The sequence below is a fragment of the Telmatherina bonti genome (genome assembly GCF_933228915.1).
Source record: "Telmatherina bonti genome assembly, chromosome: 19".
NCBI classification, from domain to species: Eukaryota; Metazoa; Chordata; class Actinopteri; order Atheriniformes; family Telmatherinidae; genus Telmatherina; species Telmatherina bonti.
This window is the reverse complement of record NC_136617.1, coordinates 32,074,187-32,091,275: the sequence shown is the minus strand read 5'-3', so window position 1 is coordinate 32,091,275 and position 17,089 is coordinate 32,074,187. Positions and strand designations below refer to the sequence as shown.

The window sequence follows — 17,089 nt, the reverse complement described above, 5'->3', positions numbered from 1 at the left end:
GTGAATTTTAGTGTGCCATCAAAACAAGTGAGAAACACCAAGTTTTATGGTCCTAAATTTATGCAGTGTTGTCTTTAAACATGTTCACAAGCCACAATATCTGAGTAACTAGCAAGGGCAGTGTCGGAAACAATTAGACTTAACGTAAGGTCACGGAGTGACAAAATGATTGAAAGACAAAGCTATTGCCCAAGTCTGAAATGATCTGCATTATATGTATTATTACTGCTGCAGTGGGGAAAAATATGCAGATTGTCGATTGTTCACCAGTCAAGAGACGCCTGAGTTAGTGCCAACAATTTTGTCAATCACCAATCTACTGAGACCAAGCTACCCAAACCTAACCTCTACTCCTGCCATGTTTATTGTTTTCTTTACAATAAACACATTCAGTAACTATCTGGTCTGAGTTCTATAATGTGCCTTCAGTAGATCCTCCAGTAACACATGTAGCGTATAAGCAACTATGTGAACAACTATGATCAAGACAGAGCTGGTTTCCTACACCATGCAATGTTAAAAGCACGTAGTTTGACAGCCTTAGATTCTTATCATGTGCGTTTCCTAAAACTGCTTTCTGTTGAGGCTCGTTTTAAGTTCTAACTTTTTAATTGTAAATGTTGCAGGTTTATGTGTGCTTTCATACGGTGGAAAGCACGCTAAGCATCAAGTGAGACTCTAAACGAATAATCTCTAAAAAAAGCATAGACGTCTGCTAATCCATGTAATTGTCACTTATTTGTGAATTTAACTGGTTAAGAGCCCGGAGCCTAAAACTTCATGTCAACTCCTAATTTCTTTCCATTGATAATCCTTACCTTATGGATTTAAGTGGATCTATTGTCAGGAATTTAATGTCATGTCCTGTCTTTGTTTTTACTTGTGTAAATTCATGGAAATATAAGAAATTTAGCATTTACATGACTTTAAATTGAGAGCTTTATATTTTCTGATGGTATCTGCCATCTTTTACCTCCATGTTTCCGTGGTAACCCAGAAATTATGTAACAAACACCAGTTCTGGAATTTGCTTCTGATAATTGCTTGTCTTTATGTGGTCGCTGTCATTTCTCCCATATAGCAGGGGGAAAGCAGAGGTATTCTGTTGGTTCCAATCTGCAGCTTCACCACTGGGCATCAATGAATCAAATTCCCTTTACTGTTTACTGATATGCATCGAGCCTTCCTCACAAATCTTCGCAAGCTGATACACTGCTTTCTAATATTTGGTATTCTGAAATGCTGGACATCTTTTTTTTTTCTTTTCTTACACAATAACTATCAGAAATAAATATGGCTTAATCATAAATCTTCATAAATCTTAAAGGTTTGACCTTTTGATCATATTTCTGTCCTACTCTGAAAGCTTAATTGCATCCACACCATTCCTCATCTGGTTAGCCCTTGTGTTTCTTTCTCAATATTTTTATGATTGTCATATTCAAAGATCAGAGCCAAGACCTAAACTGAACAATTATAAGATAGAAAATATTTCAGATCACTTTAACAGCATTTGACCATTCATCACTGACCATTTTACAGCAAGCAGGGTTCAAGAAAAGTCTGTTTTCAAATGAGAACGTCTCCAGAGTCAGTCAGGACATGGAGCGTCTTTGGAGCTGTGATCAGAGTTCGGAGAGGTAGAAGAAACTGGGAGATCAAAGGTCGGCTTGATAATGTGTAAAGCAGCCCGATTGAATTCTTTTGAGAGAGTCATATGATGCAGAGGAGAGGTATTCCTACTGGATCCGGTGGTGTGGGAGGCATCGCAACTCTTGGACGGCGCTGGTGGGGGATCAGAGCTGCTGTGTGCACAGGCATGAGATGTCTGAGGTTTCCCCTGAGGACAGGAGCTGGACAGGAGCGGAGGGAGAGCTGCTGACTCTAGGAGACCCTTTGTCCCCTGTGTGCACTAAGGAAAGACAGGACAGGAACACATACACAAACACACACAGACAAAGACAAGAAGAGTTGATTAATTTACAGAGTGAAAATCAAAGGGGTTAAAATAGTTCATGACTTCAGGAACAGCAGGACAAGAGAAGTTGAAAGTCAGCTGTAAGCAGCTTCAGTGGTGAACTGAAACAAAACAGCTTCTTTCACATCATCAGTCTGAGGGAACCATCGTTAGTGTTTAGCACAAGCTCAAGATACATCCAGCAACACTGTCTCTTGACTAGCTTGCTAGCACTAGATTATAAAAACGATGGATGTACAATGTTTAAATATATGAGGTCAAAAAATTCTTTTAGAACTCATCAGATGAGTTAGTGATGTGTTACTACTACTATGTTAGTTCCGCTGCTAGCTCCAAATCATTCAGTTTTGGTTGCACTTAAAGTGGTGCTATTATGGTATTTGGAGTTTTCTGAGCTTTCTACAGTGTTACAGTGTTGAATCCTCATCAGACATGTGAACGGCGCTGTTTTTATCACCTAAACACATGTTTGAGTTTGAGTTTGAGTTCCAGCACGCGCTCTGTCCGGTTTCCGTGGTGACGAAAAACGCGTCGTTTTAGACAGTTTTTTCTACTTGGAAATCCTTGTGACGTCCCGGGGGATAAGGTTCGGGGATTGGTTACCTTCTACTGGTTAACAAGGGCATGTACAAATACATCAGGCGGGTGGAAAACGTGGGATAAAGTTATTTCCAACGATGGCTGGTGAGTTTACCAAAGAGAGACATCCTGCTGCATTCGTTGCTGTGGGTTGCTGTTTTCCACTTCGTTTTCAGGCTCTGATTCAGGTTCCAACATGTAGGGCTGGATGCTATGTGTTGACATTGTAGTTTGTTTTTTTATTGAGTTCATATGAGCCTAATCCTTCTGTTTATGAGATGTTACAATGACGGCGATGTAGTGCAGTGGCGGGAGGCGGGGCTTAATGCGGAAGAGTCTCAATCCACTCGTTTTGCCCGCAGGCTGATCTGACAGCCTACGGAGAGGGTCGGTCTGAAGTAAATAAAGCCATTTGTGACAATAACTCCATCAATCCCAGCCCTTCTGGTCTCAGAAATAAAAATAAATTAGCCTGAAATGCACAGAATAGTTCCACTTTAAGTTCCATAAAGGTTTGTTCCACCCTCTTTACCAAGAAAACACAAAAGCTCTTAGTGTTGGGTTTTTGTTATCTTCAGTTTGTATTTCAAGGTTCTTTGAACTTATTTAGCAACCTTTTGTTCTCTGTTTTAGTTGCCATGACTTTCCTTCTTTTGATTTGTTACCAGCTATTGCCCTTAACACTAAGATGAGTTTGTCTTGGTCACAATTTTATTTCTCATTCAAGTCTTAATTTAGTTCATCCATCTTCCTCCTGTGTGTGGACCTGCTTTTGAATCCTACCTCCTTATTTCTCTCTATAGATTGTAACACTTCCATTTAAACAATTAGACATGAACATTCTTGGAGTATCTGTGGTTCATTTTTTAACCGGTTGCACAAACTATGCTCACCAGCCACTTTTTTACATACACCAGTTTAACTGGTTGTTAATCCAAACATCCAATCAATCACATGGCGGAAAGTCAATACATGCAAGCATACAGACGTGGTTAGGATGACTTACTGAACTGCAAACTGAGAATCAAAATGAGGTTGAAAGACAATTAAAATTGCTTTGAAAACAAGCAGGGTTTTGGAGTATTTTTTAGAAAATGGTCTACATAAAAGAAGAAAATATTCATTAAGCAGCATTTGTCTCTGAACACACAATATGTCCAACCTTGAGTTGACATGTTTAGGCCGGAGCAACGCGTCAGTGTAATCGTAGAAATCAATTACCAAAATATGTCAACGCAAATTTTATGCGTCGACGTGTTGTGAATGATGTCAGAACAGAAAAGTCTGTGGAAAACATGGAGGCCACAAAAGCACAAGAAACAAAATAAAAGTCAAACTAGGTCTTCAAAAGTCTTGAAATAATTTACCCACAATAAAAGATAAACAATATCTTGTCAGCTTTCCAAGTTAGAAAAATCTTATCACAACAGCGCCACGGCCATGTCGAGCACTTGAAGCAACAGCACCGGAGTGCTGCCTCGGGATTCTGGTGGAAACAAGATTAGACAGTAAGCCCTTTTCCATTTTTGCCCTACAGTGATATTTTACCAGGTCACTGGCTTGTTTGTGGTGATTGGTCGTGAAAAGAGACATTAAAACACGTTGTGGCCGAGTTTCTTGTCTTTTGTTCAGTTAGACTAGTGTACAGACTGTTTATTTCTGCCCCCACAATGTTGCATGGCTCCCTCCAAATTTGCTTAATTCACAGTCAAAGGACTACACTGATATGCTGACGAATGTTTACACTGGCCCCAAAGTGCCTTGTTTTTATCTGGGATTCAGCTTCTATATGCAAACAGTGAAACTCTATTTTTAGCAAGTGCAAAGTTCGTCAGTGTGAACACTAAGATCTAACTGATGCTGTGGTTGGTCGTCAGGCTAGTGAAGTGTTTCTATAAAACACTTCACTAGCCTGAGCATGACAACATGAGGTTTGACACGTGGAATATACATGGAGTTGGTTCCACAACAGAAGCTGAAGGTCTTTAACAGACTGAAGGATTTACAGGCAGACATGGTCCTGCTACAGGAGATTCACTTATTAAAAACAACAGTTAATGTACTTTCTGCAGCAGCACAGGTCCCTCGTGTGTTTTCTGCCTGATTCAATTTGAGGCAAAGAGGCAATTCTAAAAAATAGAACAGTTACTTTTAATGATATAATTATAGATTCAGATGGAAGATTTATAATTGTTACAGTCACATTATCTGTTCATAATATGAAGTTATGCATCGCAGATATGAACACGTGGACCAAATTGTGAGTACCTTTCGGTGAATGAAAGAAAATGAGAAAAACTCACAATGGTCACAGAAATAACTTGAATCCAACTAAAGTAAAAATAAGGAAAAAATGTATCAAATATAACCAATATAAGTCAAATGTTGCTTTTCAGCCATGCTTAAACAGAATAATATAAAAAATAAACTCATGAAACAGGCCTGGACAAAAATTACCTTACCCCTAACTTAATATTTTGTTGCACAACCTTTTGAGGCAATCACTGTCATCAAACATTTCCTTTAACTGTCAATGGGACCGCGGCCCCTCTCAGGAGGTATTTTGGCCCACTCCTCATGAGCAAACTGCTCCAGACTCATCTATTTGTAATCAGTGCACCACTCATACTCATACATAGAATAGACTATTCCCTTATTAATAACTCTATGATAAATGAAACATCAGAAATTAAAATCCATTCCATCGCTATCAGTGACCATGCACCGGTCTCATTTACCTTAATAAATCAGAAAACTAAACCAGCTTCTAGACACTGGAGATTTAATATGTCATTACTTAAAGACCCCAATTTTATTAGTTACTTCAAAAGAAAATGGTTGTTGTACAGAGAAAATAATAACATATCAGGGACATCAGCATGTGTTCTTCGGGAGGCATGTCAAGCAGTAATGAGAGGGAAAATAATATCACTTTCATTTTTTTCTGCAAAGACTTTGCTTGCAGAACTTTGAACATAGCAACAAATCTGGAAGATTCTTCACCAACCAAATAAAAGCAAACAAGGAGAAAACAAAAATCTCCTCTGTTAAGGATTCAGCAGGACATATCTTCTGTGACCCTGACAGAATAAATTAGACATTTAGGGAGCGGACCTGCCTATGTCGTCTCCTCTGGGATGTGTTGGGGGCGAGGGATGTGGGTGCGTGAGTGAATGCGTGAAGCTGGTTTTGAGTTAAAAGTGAGTCAGGGTGAAGAGGGATAGGTGGAGATGGAGGGGCTGGATTATTGGGCTGTGTGTGTGGAAGGGGGTTAGGGTTTTGGGCATTGGTGGGGGGTAGGGTTGTGTGCATTTTTAGGGGTTGTGTATGGAGGGGCTGGGTTGTGTGTGTGCATGGAGGGGTAGAGGAACGACTGTGTGTATTTTTTATGTGTGTGTAGGGTGTTTCTTTGTGGGGGGGCTGGGTTGTGGGGTAGGGTTTGTGAGGGGTTAAAGTTGTGTGTGTGGGTGAGGGGAGCAAAGTTGTGTGTGGTAGGGGGTAAGGGTTTTGTTTGTGTGGGGGGTGGGGTGGTATGATTGTCTGTGTTGGGTGGGTAGGATTGTCTGGAGGGAGGGGGTTGGGGTTTTGTCCGTATTTGGGGGTTGTGCCTGGGGCACTGGGTATATATATTTATATATACAATAATAAACTAATCTCCTTCTATCTATATTTGAGTGTCTCCTGGAGGTACATTTTAATTTTGTTGCAGATATTAGCAAACAGGCAAACAACAGAACGTGCTCATAGAAACAACTCAGACAGCAAAGGAACTCGGAGATGAACTGGTGTTGTATGCTCTTAAGTCTTTACTGATTGGATAATCATGGTTCAATTTCAGTGGCAGTTCAGAAAGGGGCCTGGGCTACAATATAAGACAACATCATTTTTTTACATGCGTTGTACTTCCACAAAATGCCGTTATTAAATTAAGTGCCATAAGCTGTGGTCATGGACTGCATAGAATGTCACTTTTGAATTTGTTTTTTCAAACGTTTATCAAAATGACAAATTTTAAGGTGTTTTAACCATAAAAACTTCCCTTTCAATGCCATTTTGTGAAGAAAAAAAGGCATATTTTAGAGTACTGTAATTCAAATGCGCTTTTAAATGGCGACTTTTGACCACTGCTTTACCATAGACGTATGGGCTGGCCCCCCGCCGGTGATGTGTTCTTGAGGTTTTGGTCCCTAATGGGCATGGTGCAGGCCTTCTGCCTGTGGGGGTGGGGTAGAGGGCTCGCTTTCAGGTTCTTGGGACCCTGGGGTCTGCGTCTTGTCTGCCCTGGGTGGCTGGTGCCCGGATGGGGTCAGCATTTGCCAGTCTTGGCCCCGTGGGACTTGTACACGCAGATTAATAAACCTAGTAGACTAAGCAGCAGACAAGTCCAGCAGTATCAGGACTGAGGATTGACCAGTGGATCCGCTCACTGTAGCACTTTGAGAGTTGATATAAAAAGTAAAGTCCGTTACAAATAAATTTATAGTTGTTATTTTTATTACAATTATTACGATCATTATTATTATTATTATTATTATTAATATCATTATTATAGTCATTATGATAACCACTGTTTTACCCATCAACTGCACTTTCAATAATATTCCTTAGACTTCTCTACAATCACAAATTATTAGACTCTTGGGAATAAACATTTTCCCCAAACTATCAGAACAAACAAAGTTAAATGGTTTCACACGGAGCAAATCTTCACCCATGGGAAGAGTTGCTGAGGTGATGAAAAAGCTCTTTGGTGGCAAGGCCCCAGTGGTGGATGAGATCTGCCCAGAGTTTCTTGAGGCTCTGGACGCTGTGGGGCTGTCCTGGCTGACACGCCTCTGCAGCATTGTGTGGACATCGGGGACAGTGCCTGTGGACTGGCAGACTGGGGTGGCGGTCCACCTTTTCAAGAAGAGGGACTAGAGGTTGTGCTCCAACTACAGGGGGATCACACTCTTCAGCCTCCCCATTAAGGTCTATTCAGGTGTCCTGGAGAGGAGGGTCCGTCGGACAGTCGAATCTCAGATTGAGGAGGAGCAGTGCAGTTTTCATCCTGGTCACGGGATAGTGGACCAGCTCTATACCCTCATTGGGGTCCCAAAGGAGGTATGGGAGCTTGGCCAACCAGTCCACATGTACTTCGTAGACTTGGAGAAGGCATTTGACCGTGTCTGCCAGGGACTCCTGCAGGGGGGTACTCCAGGAGTATGGGGTATCTGACCCCTTCGTACGGGCTGCCTGGTCCCTATACGACAGGTATCAAAGCTTGGTCCGCATTGTAGGTAAGTCGGATTCCTTTTTTTAGTAGGCAGGGATTTAGCTCAACAGAATAAAACTGTGACTCATTGAATCATTACCAGGACACAGAAATCTGGTTGTAGATACTGCACTCAGGACGTAACCTTTAAGCTTTAAGTCAACAAGCAGCAGACAGATGTTAGGGTGGAGCTACAGCAGGCCACAAGGCTTCTCCCAGAGAGAGAGAGTATGAGTAAGAAGGAAGGGGACTGAGGAAATAATCCTACCATGTTCATCTCATTTTTAGCCGCCAGAGAAGACAGCTCCACATCTGTGCAACTTGTCTGGGCCAATTCGTTAGCAGGCAGCAAACCTCGTCTATCAATCAAGCTGAAACAAGGCGAGAAAAGGACTGATTAATGACATGTCTCATTTCAATATCCCACTCATGCTGAATTTCCACAAAGGCAAAGACAAATATGGATGTTTTTAAAAAATGCTGCATACATCAGGATTGAGATGAAAGCTAAGTTTAGTTGTTCAATCCAATCCGACTTTATTTATAGAGCGATTGAAAACAACAGTTAACCAAAGCGGTGTAAACAATCTGAGGCTCAACAACAGCATAGTACAGAATAAAAATAGTACAAAAACAATAAAATACTAGTTACAGTAACACACTATATAACAATAATAAAAAGAACAACAAATAAAAAAAGTAACTCTTAAGAGCAGATTTAAAAGCAGAAAGAGACCCAGCCTGTCTCAGGTGCAGTGGCAGTAATTTCCATAGTTTCGGACCAACGACTGAAAAGGAGCGTTCTGGATTTCAACTTGGTTTTTTGGACCACCAGCAGGGAGTGACATGCCGACCTCAGAGAGTGAGCATATCACTCTCGCATATTACTTGGGAGTAATAATAGATGATAGTTTGTTGGAAACCTCATAAAATTTGTAAAACAGAAATTATCAAAGTCTATTTCTGTTCTTTATGAAGCAAGAAATTTATTGAATTAGAACTGCCTTCATTTGCTGTATTTTTCCCTCTTGATGCCTGATATGACATATTGTCCTGAAATTTTGGGGAATGTATATAAAACAAGCTTAGATCCAATAACTAAACTGCAGAAAAGAGCTATAAGAATAATAAATGAAGCTGGATACCACGACACTACAAATCAGCTTTTTATAAGATCTCAAATGATGAAATTTCTAGATATTGTATACTATAGATAAAAATTGTGTTTTAAGTGGTTAATAAGAGTATAAGAAATGTTTAAGCAGAGGCAGGGGATAAGCAACTTAAGAGGGTTACTAATTTCTTTAATTCTGAAAGCAAGAACTAATGTAAAGTACAAATGTGTGTCTGAATTGGGTGTAAAATTATGGAATTATGGAATGGCCTATGCAGTGACATAAAGATGTGCAATTCTTTGTTTATTTTAAAGAAGACTATATCAGAAAAGGTTATAATCAAATTTGATTGAATTAGATTTTTCTTTTGTGATGTATCAGTACTAACATTTTATTGTGAATTACTGTATTTCACTAATGGCATAGGATAGGCTAAAATAAGCCTTGGGGCTTCAGCCTTTTTCCTTTTTTGGTTGATGACTGATGATTTTTTATTAAACTATTATTTTACTTTTGGATTTTAAACTGAAATAAAAAGCATTCATTCATCTATAGAAGTTTTATTGCTTTCTTTGTTTTAAGCAGCTTTGCTAATATTACCACCATTTGTTCCCCATCACCACATGTAACAATAAACAGTGCTTTAAGTGGGCTGGTATGCAGCGGTACGCAGTACCGGCACTTTTAAATTCTATCCCTTTGCATACCAGGACTATTTTTTACAGCGTATAGTGCATACTGGGACTATTACCGGCTATATTCAGCAAACAGTATACCCTCCTATGACTTCACCACATATTACAGCTTATATTTGTTGATTTAAAAAAACAAAGAAAAACAAAAGTCGCCTCAAAAGAAATTAATTCATTATTAATTAATTATTAAGACCGGTTTCGACGCACAACGCTAGCTGCAGTCCACAACGTCACGTTGTTCACTCGCTTCTGTATTTACATTGAAGTGGACGTGCTTTGAATAAGACGAAAGGCGGAGAAAAAACTGTTGCAGCTGTAATGTTAGCCTGGCTGCAAAAGGGCTCGAGGACACGAACAGCAGCAGAGCTGAGTGATGACAGTAGTACTACGAACAGTCATTTACTACAGTAGTACAACTAAAAGTCATTTACTACAGCAGTACTACTAACAGTCATTTACTACAGTAGTACTACTAACAGTCATTTACTACAGTAGTACAACTAAAAGTCATTTACTACAGCAGTACTACTAACAGTCATTTACTACAGTAGTACTACTAACAGTCATTTACTACAGTAGTACTACGAACAGTCATTTACTACAGTAGTACTACTTAACAGTCATTTACTACAGTAGTACTACGAACAGTCATTTACTACAGTAGTACAACTAAAAGTCATTTACTACAGCAGTACTACTAACAGTCATTTACTACAGTAGTACTACTAACAGTCATTTACTACAGTAGTACTACGAACAGTCATTTACTACAGTAGTACTACTTAACAGTCATTTACTACAGTAGTACTACTAACAGTCATTTACTACAGTAGTACTACGAACAGTCATTTACTACAGTAGTACAACTAAAAGTCATTTACTACAGCAGTACTACTAACAGTCATTTACTACAGTAGTACTACTAACAGTCATTTACTACAGTAGTACTACGAACAGTCATTTACTACAGTAGTACAACTAAAAGTCATTTACTACAGCAGTACTACTAACAGTCATTTACTACAGTAGTACTACTAACAGTCATTTACTACAGTAGTACAACTAACAGTCATTTACTACAGTAGTACTACGAACAGTCATTTACTACAGTAGTACAACTAAAAGTCATTTACTACAGTAGTACTACTAACAGTCATTTACTACAGTAGTACTACTAACAGTCATTTACTACAGTAGTACTACTAACAGTCATTTACTACAGTAGTACAACTAACAGTCATTTACTACAGTAGTACTACTAACAGTCATTTACTACAGTAGTACTACTAACAGTCATTTACTACAGTAGTACTACTAACAGTCATTTACTACAGTAGTACTACTAACAGTCATTTACTACAGTAGTACTACTAACAGTCATTTACTACAGTAGTACTACTAACAGTCATTTACTACAGTAGTACAACTAACAGTCATTTACTACAGTAGTACTACTAACAGTCATTTACTACAGTAGTACAACTAACAGTCATTTACTACAGTAGTACAACTAAAAGTCATTTACTACAGTAGTACTACTAACAGTCATTTACTACAGTAGTACTACTAACAGTCATTTACTACAGTAGTACTACTAACAGTCATTTACTACAGTAGTACTACTAACAGTCATTTACTACAGTAGTACTACTAACAGTCATTTACTACAGTAGTACTACTAACAGTCATTTACTACAGTAGTACAACTAACAGTCATTTACTACAGTAGTACTACTAACAGTCATTTACTACAGTAGTACTACTAACAGTCATTTACTACAGTAGTACAACTAACAGTCATTTACTACACCAGACAATGAGTGTCAGATGCTGCAGACTAAGTGTATGATTGGTCAATAGTGAAGATTATTTCTAGATTAAAGATAATATTACTAAGTGTTATGGACCAGGCCTGATGCTGGGAAAAACATATATCACAGAGGAAATGTGTAATAGTACTACACTGTTAAATTAGTCGGCTAATAAGCTAAATAAGTCTAAATGTAGAACTTTTTGGGTTTTTTACCCTTTCATGCGTAGTGGTCCTGTAGTGGGCACCTATTTACAAGCTTTTTTCTTGCATATTTATGACTGAGGAGGGTATTTTTTATAAATAAATCACTTCAGTGGATGTTAGTGAGTCATCCAATATGTTTCCACTCACTGGAGAATAAATAAATATATGATACAATTGAACATAAACGCAAATTTACCTTAGTGATGAATAGGAAAAGAAAATTATAGTTATATTTTATAGATTAACATAATTATGATTATATGTTATTTATAACTATTTTGTAGAATACATTAAAATAAATCATACAAAATTCTAAATATCACTAATTAACATTAAAAGTATCATTGCATGTTTGTAGAGGTAAAACATTGTGTTTAGAAAAAATGTTGCATTGTTTTTATTAATTCATGCATGAAAGGGTTAATGAACTTTTAGTTCATGTATTTACTTTCCAGTGTTGTGTTTAATGTCCATGCAATGAGGGTTGAAGTTCATAAAGTGTCTCCGTGGCACTTTGAATTTGGCAAATGTGGATCTGATTTAGCACTTGCTGTGTTTCTTTTTTGTCATTTCTGTGCAATAAAACTATTATTCTATAGATCAATTAATAGATCTACATATAAGTATCAGCCATGTTTCTGTCCCATATTTGCATGACAAACTGGCAGCAAGTCATTAAGGGAGTACCACCACTTATTCGTTCCACTTAAAGCACTGACAATAAATTCCCAGCGCTTCCACAGAGTTGGGTTGTAAGAATTCTATTTTTGTCAGTGTATTTTTGTTTATGCCTTTTTTGCCATAAAAACTCTTGATTTTTAAGAAAAACACTAAACATGCATAATTATAAAATAATGTACTGCGCTATATAACTAAACAACAAATACTGTAATAATAAAAAGCCAAGAACCACATTCAGGTTTAATCAGTTCATGAACTGAATCTTTTTTATCCTAAAGTGGTCTTGAGGCAATATGGAAGGATCACATACGTCACACACGGGACACAAACTGTATATAGCTTCAGAAGCTTTTTTCTTTTTCTGTTTTTTTGTTTGTTTATTGTAACAAGTTTTTATTAAACAATGAAAAATACCTGGTAATGGATGCTCTCCTTGACTTGTTCTTTCACTGCAGTGGAGCAGCCACTTAAAAATATCAGCCACTTGAGTAAGATTACTTACATCCTTACTCGTGATAACTGTAGGATTTGCAGACCCACCTGGGTGGAATAGGTGAACAGAGCACAGAACAACAGTTTTTAAAGATGTTTTTATGACTGTAGGGGTTGGTTACATCTTCTCCACTTTTCCCTGACCAGGAACCTTTAATCTGTAAAAGAAAAAAAGATTATTGAAAACTTTTAGCGATTAATTCATTTATTTGTCTTCATGAATGTTAATATTCTTTAAGTAATACTCTTCTCACTGAGAACCAAAACCAATTTGTGAAAAGCACATATTGTCATATCACGATTTCTTTTACTCAATTTAGACATTTCTAAAGTTCTCCAATATATATGTTTAATCAAATCCCAAAATGAAAAAGCAGCCAAAGATCCACCAAAGGTGTAAACAATAATCTTCAGGGCTGCATCAAAACTCACATCTTCATTCGTTGTCAGATTTGAAGCGACCAGGTACGTATGAAAGCCCGAGAGACCCAAGATTGACCAGACTGAGAAGAAACATATCACCAGCTCCACTGCAGTGAAAGAACAAGTCAAGGAGAGCATCCATACAAATGGAAAAACATAAAATCCTAGTTATTCCTTCTACACAAAAACAAAAATATATTTTATGTTTGTATAATTATATAATTGCTTAGGATTCACAGACTGTAGGAAATGTGACTTAATGCATTGGACTGAGGATTAACATTTAAATAAAGACCAAGGCAAGTTAAACAAACTCGTCAAAGATGAGCATAAGGAAAAAAGTTTAGAATTTGCTTTTACAGTGAATGTGAAATCTGTTCAGACAGGTTAAAATGTTGGGAATTTGTGATGTTAAAGGGATATCACATTCAGGACGAAAAAAAACCAAAGTTCACACCTTTAATGTGGGCATTTTAACCTGTTTAATTCAATTGGAAAAAAATACTACAAAAAAAAAAAAACCAAAACAACTGTTTAATTTGCTAGAAACACATTCTGTGGCCCATTTGTTATGTACCCACATTTTTGGAGAGTATTAACTAATGAAAAAGACACGAAGAGTAGCTCAACTTCTGTGCATCTGCATTACCGACTGTTCACAATGAGATAAATTAATATAAGAGATAAGTGGGTAACAATTTGAGTCAGCTCATTTTTACGGCACTAATCCAGCTGTTCGAGAAAAGGCAGTGCCATGAAGTGAGCCACATCAAACAATTCAGCTATGGTTTTAACTCCACAATGTAACTGTTACAACCGGGATCCAACACAAATGCACCATTACTTTACCTTTAAATGTCACGGGATCGGGTTACTGTATCCCGGACGAGCCCCCACTTAATGTTACAAAGCCCCAGCTCAACAGTGAAAAGGAGGAGAGGTTTGTAAACATTAAACCCACAAATAAGTTCTTTTAAATAAAAAAGAGTTTATTTGCAGGCATGAATTTGCCTGTGACAATCAGGCAGGAATGAAGGACCAAAAAAAAAGATGCAACAACGTTCACCTTACACCTATACTGGGCTCACAACACAAGATACAAAGTACAAATCTGTACTACATAACAAAAACCACATTCCAGGCAGACAACCAAGGCAAGGTAAGGCAAACTGAGCAATAAACACTCAGCTGCTCTGATAGTCTGCCAGCCTGCTTCTTAAATTGAGCTGACGAGCTGGGCCCAGCTACAGAGGATGTAAAGTCAGTCAATCCTGGACATGGGATGGTACAACCAGCCATCCACTGGAATGGAGCAGTGCTGCCAGTTGCAGAAAGGAGTTAAAGCAGCCAGCCAATGGTCTAGATGGGATCACACAGTCAAATTTGCATGAAGTGGTTGAGGGAGATCACACTCAAAGTAGTACACAGTCACCCAGAAGTGTGAAATCTGACTACTAAAAAAAAATACATAACACCATTTATGTTTTTATTAATTTAAATTAAATGTATTTCAAAAGTTTCAATATATAATCACCCATTTCCTTCAGTATGTCACATACACTGCCAAGTTCCACTCGAGGGCAGTGCTGAGTTCAGAGTTCACCTCCATGTTCTGACACCAGCTGGTAGCGGTAATGTGCGACTATAAAGTTGTTTACAACCTTACAAGAACACCACAAGTAGAAGAATAAAACCATAGACTATTTGCTGCCCTCTTAAACTGAGTCTTCTTCAGGTGCTTTTAATTTGGCAGTTTTTTGCATCATTTTCTACCAGTTCCTCTGGTTTGTTCCTTTGGCTGGTTGCATGTCAGCTACAACTAAATACTGCCTCAGCGATTCCCTGTTCCCAAAGTTATTGAGCTTTGACTCTCAAAACAACATATGACAGTGTTCACCATTAATTTCATTCTGGTGAGTTACAGTAGAATTTACCTTTAAAACATTCAGGGCAGTGGGTCCCAAGCCACGATTTAATATTTAAAAAAAAAAAACTCTAATGCAAAGCTTGAAAACTAAATGTTTTATAGAGCAATATTATATATATATATGCAATGTAACACATTTTGTCTTACATTTTTATGGCTTTAACAGGACTTGATACTAAGACATATGCTGGCCCAATAATCTCTCTCCCTCTCATTTTACAGTTGGCCACACTATGTATATGAAGTATACATTTCCATATATATATATATATATATATATATATATATATATATATATATATATATTATACCATATATATATATATATATATATATATATTATACCATATATATATATATATATATATATATATATATATATATAATATTATATTATATTATACCATATATATATTATATATTATATTATACCATATATATATATATATATATATATATATATATATATATATATATATATATATATATATATATATATATATATATATATATATATACATATATATATATATATATATATATATATATATATATATATATATATATATATATATATATATATATATATATGGTATAATATATATGTATAATATATATATTATATGGTATAATATATATGTATAATATATATGTATATATGTATATATATATATATATATATATATATATATATACATATATATATATATATATATATATATATATATATATATATATATATATATATATATATATATATATATATATATATATATATATATATATATATATATATATGGTATAATATATGGAAATGTATACTTCATATACATAGTGTGGCCAACTGTAAAATGAGAGGGAGAGAGATTATTGGGCCAGCATATGTCTTAGTATCAAGTCCTGTTAAAGCCATAAAAATGTAAGACAAAATGTGTTAAATTAGAAGGCGAGGCTACTAGAATACTGATAGAGAAGCTGTCTGACATATATATATATATATATCATACATACCATATATTTCTATGTATATGGTTGCTCAACTATATACTTAGAAATCACACCATATAAAGTGATTTTATTCCTTATGTTTGGAAAGCATAAAGAAAGTGACCCCACAGTACTGGCCACTTTAAAAACTGTTTATACGAAAGATGATTCTTAAAAAGCTAGTCAATGACCAGCTAAAAGACTACTTGTTGCCTTGGAACATTCTTTATGTTGTTCAGTCAGGCTGCAGGAAACAGGTTACATGATTTTTTTTTTTTTTTTTTTTTTTTTTTTAAATTCTCATTCTTAATTAAAGTATTCTCCTCCAAGTTTACATGGGAATAGAAAGTCTGAATTGAATTTTACATAGAAAACATGCTTACTTAATATTGCTTTGTCGCTAGACCATCATTTTGCTGCTATAATGCCCAAGTAGATAAGTAAATAAATCAATAAAAACAATAAAAATGACAATGGATTATTATTATTCCTTTGAAAAAGAATCCTTTTAAAATTGTGAAGCAAAAAAATCCTGATATTCAATTTTTTTTTATTCAATTTTCCCACCCCTATTACTCTCTATAATTTGCTTATTTTGCCTCTTAAGTTTTGTATTCTGTATTTTAGATACAGGCTTAATAAACAGGGTACAATTCTTAGTATCAGCTCTGCTGAATCATTTGATCAGTTTTTTAGAAAAGGAAACAAATCAATGTAAATCAACGTATTGCCCAACCTAAACTAAAAAAGGACGGCAGCTCGTTCTTTGCTTAGTAAAGGATATCTGCCTGGACTCTCTTGGACAGCAAACACCAGACCTCTCCCTCCTTGGGCCCCTAAAACAGAAGGACAAAAAAAAATGTCATTACAGCAAGTTTACAGACTTCCCTCTCTTTGAAAACTACACTTTGTTAATTTAGTAAAAACAGACAAATCTGGTA

At 36.5% G+C, this 17,089-nt stretch overlaps 1 protein-coding gene across 1 annotated transcript in view; it reads right to left on the bottom strand.

The window, feature by feature from the left end:
- Positions 1-1,591: 1,591 nt before the first annotated feature.
- Positions 1,592-17,089, bottom strand: part of LOC306770011 (palmitoyltransferase ZDHHC18-B-like) — a gene marked incomplete at both ends in the record, with an annotated part of 19,509 nt that continues 4,011 nt past the window's right edge. The window contains 5 exons of the mRNA XM_079258779.1: positions 1,592-1,912; positions 8,080-8,182; positions 12,860-12,969; positions 13,244-13,341; positions 16,928-16,984. Of these exons, the coding sequence (XP_079114905.1) occupies positions 1,592-1,912; positions 8,080-8,182; positions 12,860-12,969; positions 13,244-13,341; positions 16,928-16,984 (689 nt within the window). The remainder of the gene's footprint in view (positions 1,913-8,079; positions 8,183-12,859; positions 12,970-13,243; positions 13,342-16,927; positions 16,985-17,089) is intronic.